The 4,682-nt window shown below is 45.0% G+C and overlaps 1 protein-coding gene across 1 annotated transcript in view; it reads left to right on the forward strand.

The window, feature by feature from the left end:
• Positions 1-4,452, forward strand: part of PIN4 (peptidylprolyl cis/trans isomerase, NIMA-interacting 4) — a 100,862-nt gene extending 96,410 nt beyond the window's left edge. The window contains exon 4 of the mRNA XM_024131055.3: positions 4,363-4,452. Coding sequence (XP_023986823.1) covers positions 4,363-4,452 — 90 coding nt within the window. The remainder of the gene's footprint in view (positions 1-4,362) is intronic.
• Positions 4,453-4,682: the final 230 nt, after the last annotated feature.

Below are 4,682 nucleotides of genomic sequence, written 5' to 3' on the forward strand. Positions count from 1 at the left end.
CTTCTGCCCTGGGTCTTCGTTGCTGCGCGCGGGCTTTCTCTAGTTGCAGTGAGTGGGGGCTACTCTTCGTTGTGGTGAGCAGGCTTCTCTTGTTGTGGAGCACGGGCTCCAGGCACATGGGCTTCAGTAGTTGTGGTGCACAGGCTCAGTAGTTGTGGCACACGGGCTCAGTAGTTGTGGCTCATGGGCTTAGTTGTTCCACGGCATGTGGGATCTTCCTGGGCCAGGGCTCGAACCCATGTCCCCTGCATTGGCAGGCAGATTCTTAACCACTGTGCCACCAGGGAAGTCCCTGTTCTAGTTCATTTTATCCTCACAACAAACGCTATGAGGTTGGTACAATTATTATTCCCTTTTACAGATGGGAAAGCTGAGAATCACGTTAGGGGGTAAACTGACTTGCCCAACGTCACACAGCTAGTGAATGTTGGTGGAGGTTTTGAACGCAGGCAGTCTTTCTGTAAAGGCCATACTATGCTTAACAACAAGGTCCTACTGTATAGCACAGGGAATTATATTCAATATCCTGTAATAAACCATAATGGAAAAGGATATGAAAAAATATGTATATATGTATAACTGAATCAACTTTGCTATACACCAGAAACTAACATAACACTGTAAATCAACTATACTTGAATTAAATATTTAAAAAATAATAAAAATAAATTTTTAAAAAGAGAGACTGGGACTTCCCTGGTGGCACAGTGGTTAAGAATCTGCCTGCCTGTGCAGGTGACACGGGTTCAAGCTCTGGTCCAGGAAGATCCCACATGCCGTGGAGCAACTAAGACAAAAAAAGAGAGAGACTGAGCTATTTTTTTTAAAAGGCCGTATGCTAAACCACTATGCTATACTGTCCCTTCAAACAGTTGGATCAGACCCTTGTCACACAGGTGAGAGCCTTGTATCCCAAGGGGGACTGGGATGGGTTGAGGGAGTGGGATTGGCTCTCAGTAGCCCTCCCCGTGGCTGAAGACCCAGCCCCCCAGCCCTCATCCTTGCTACAAAATACATGAGTGCTCAAATTGGCAATGGGGCTGCCCAGTGTCCCTCTTTGCGGAGGCATCTATAATTGAGAGAGAGGTTTGAACTAAATACCTTCCAAAGGTCCTTTCAGTTCAAGAAGCTGAAGTCTCTAATCTACCTCAGGTCTGCTCGCTGTCTCCTCCCAGAGGAGAAAGCCAACTCTTCGCTGTTCCCTGCAAGTCCTTTACCCTTGGTTCTCCTACAAACTGGTGGCGGCGTACATCTGCCCTTGCCTTGCTCACTGTGTGCACCTGGGAGACCTCATCCCTCCATGGCTGATGCCTTCTTTTTCCTGATTCCTGATCCACACCTCTTCTCTGGGCTCTAGAACCATCTCTCCAGCTGCCTCTTGGACCACTTGGTGCTCTCCCTGCAGTGTGAACTGCATGGGTGTCTTCTTCCCTGAAACCTCTTCTTCCTCTTGTGCTCCTCTTCTTGAGGAATGGCTCCTCCATTTATCCATTTGCTTAAGCCAGAGCCCCAGGAGGCATCCTCAAAGTTTTCCTTGCCCTCACTCCGCACATCCCATCAGGCACCAGGGCCTGTCAATGTTACCTCCTGCGTATCTCATGAATCCACTGCCTTCTCTCCATCCCCACCACCACTTCCCCAGTCCAAGCCACCGCCATGTGAGAGAGGAAGTAGAAAGCAAAGCCTTCCCCTGCCCTCTCTGCCTCTATTACCTCCTTTCCAGTCCATCTTCCACCCCGCAGCCAGGGTGAGCTTTTGAAAACAAAATCTGGGTGTCTCTTCTCTGCCCAAAACTCTTCTATGACTTTCTCTTAAGATTAAGTCCAGGACTTCCCTGGTGGTGCAGTGGTTAAGAGTCTGCCTGCCAACGCAGGGGACACGGATTCGAGCCCTGGCCCAGGAAGATCCCACATACCACAGAGCAACTAAGCCCGTGTGCCACAACTACTGAGCCTGCGCTCTAGAGCCTGCAAGCCACAACTACTAAGCCCACGTGTCACAATTACTGAAACCTGCGCGCCTAGAACCCATGCTCCACAACAAAAGAAGCCACCACAATGAGAAGCCACTGCACCTCAAGAAGAGTAGCCCCCGCTCGCTGCAACTAGAGAAAGCTCGCGCAGAGCAACGAAGACCCGATGCAGCCAAAAATAATAAATAAATAAATTAATTAATTAATTAAAAGATTAAGTCCAAATTCCTATACGCGTGTGATGAGGCACTGTGCTATTAGGCAAGCCGTTTTCCAGAATGGGTTCTGGAGTCTATATACTTTTTTTTTTTTTTTTTTTTTTTTTTGCAGAACACGGGCCTCTCACTGCTGTGGCCTCTCCCGTTGCGGAGCACAGGCTCCGGACGCGCAGGCTCAGCGGCCATGGCTCACGGGCCCAGCCGCTCCGCGGCATGTGGGATCTTCCCAGACCGGGTCACGAACCTGTGTCCCCTGCATCAGCAGGCGGACTCCCAACCACTGCACCACCAGGGAAGCCCTATATACATGTTTTTAATTGAAGTACAGTTGATTTACAATGTGTTAGTTTCAGGTAGACAGTACAGTGATATATATATATGTGTGTATATATATATATATATATATATACACATATAATTATATATTCTTTTTCAGATTCTTTTCCCTTATAGATTATTATAAAATATCGGGTATAGTTCTCTGTGCTATACAGTAGATCCTTGTTGTTTATCTATTTTATATATAGTAGTTTGTATATGTTAATCCCAAATTCATAATTTATGCCTTCTGGAGTCAATATTAAACCTCGATCCTGATGTCAGACCAGCCACCTAATAGCGAATGTGACTTTCAGTACACTTCTTAAACTCTCTGACCTGCAGTTTTCTCATTTGTAAAGTAGGACAATAGCAGCACCTACCTGGTAAGCTTGTTGTGAGACTGACAGAAGGTAGTGTGTGGAACGCACTGAGCTCCGTGCCCTGAGAAGATGTGCTTTAATCATTCACTGCAAGTGAGATCTTATGATTATAAACTTAGCAGTATCAGTCATATAAACTATTATTGATTGAATCAACTAATGATTAATAATTATGATTAATAACATCGTGGATCTTCTTATACTGTATTAGACATTATTATTATGAGGTTATTATTATATTACTTTGGATTTTATGATTCTCTCTCCAGGCTCACCTCTCACAACCCGCCCACCACATCTTTTCCCTTCTTTTCATTGCCACAAACTCTCGCCAACCCCCCACCCCCCAGCTTTTTCACTCTCTCCCTGGAAAGTTATTTTTTTTAAAAAAACTGTATTGAAGTATAGTTGATTTACAGTATCGTGTAAGTTTCAGGTGTACAGCACATCAATTCAGTTACATATATAAATATATATTATATATATTCTTTTTCAGAATCTTTTCCATTATACGTTATTACGTAATATCGAGTTTAGTTCCCTGTGGTATACTTGTTGGTTATCCTTGTTGGTTATCTAACCCTGGAAAGTTCTTTTCTTCCCATCCTCTGGTTCCTCGAGCCCCTTTTTCTATTGCTAAGTCCCTTCCATTATCAGCTCAGGCATTGATTCCCCTGGGAAGCCTTCCTAGACCCTCCCCCAGACCACTGTAGATGGCTTTTCTATGGGTCCCCAGAGTGCCCTGTGTTTCCCTTCTCAAAGCATCCATCACACCATATTTATAAACATTTACTTGTCAGGCTCCTGGAATTAGGCCGTCAGTTTGGGGAGGAGTTCTGTGTCTCATTCACCGCTATATTCCAATCTCTTAGCACTGTTGTTCACATAGTAGTTGTCCAGTAAATGTTTGCTGAATGAACAAAAGACTGGCCTGGCAGCAATCCTCCCCCACACCACTCCTACCCACCTCCCAAGGCCCTGAGCCAAACCTCTTCAAAGCCAACAGCTGTTAACTGAGCACAGAATCAGACTGAACCCAAGTGGGTGGGTTGACCACCTGGTCACGGCAAGAACTTTCTGTCTCTGCCTTAGAGGTATTTCTGTCCTTGGGTTCATAAATCTCTCACTCCCTGTGGGCTTAGTAAAGGTGTGGATGTTAGTGGTAGGGAGTGATTTAGGGCAAGTTGACTCACCTCCCTGAACTTCATTTTTGTCATCTGTAAAATGATGAATAAGGCCCACTTGGCAGGGTCATCATGGAGATTCACTGAGGTAATACACAGAGGTGCTTTGTAAACTGCAAAGGACTGCATGTAGCACTTGATGACGATCAAACACAGAAAATGGGTCACTCTTTGGCTCAACTCTTTTCAAGACCTCATGTAGACAAGGGCCCTCCTGCTTATACAGCATTATCTCCAGCAATCAGGTTACAATTGATTGACATTATTGCTTTCTTTATATTTGGCAGATTCCCAGCCTGTGGCAACATGCTGGTCACCATAGAGACCTGAGAAGCACCCTTGTCTCATTGGTACCACATTTACAAACCAAGCCTTAAAGTGGATTATTTTGCAGATGGCTGATCTCATCTATTCATTGTTGATTGTATTAGTTCCAGTTTGAGAAGGTGACATTTTCTGACCTTGTCCCCTTAAGCACAAGAAAAAACTGTGGCTTTTTTTTTTGAAAATGAAAAAGTACAAGGTGTGCAGTAAGGATACAAGACAGATGGAGGGAAGGGTTTGTAGGGGAACTGCAGGATATACCTCTCATTCATTCATTCATTCA

Source organism: Physeter macrocephalus, chromosome 21 (genome assembly GCF_002837175.3).
Source record: "Physeter macrocephalus isolate SW-GA chromosome 21, ASM283717v5, whole genome shotgun sequence".
Lineage (NCBI taxonomy): Eukaryota > Metazoa > Chordata > Mammalia > Artiodactyla > Physeteridae > Physeter > Physeter macrocephalus.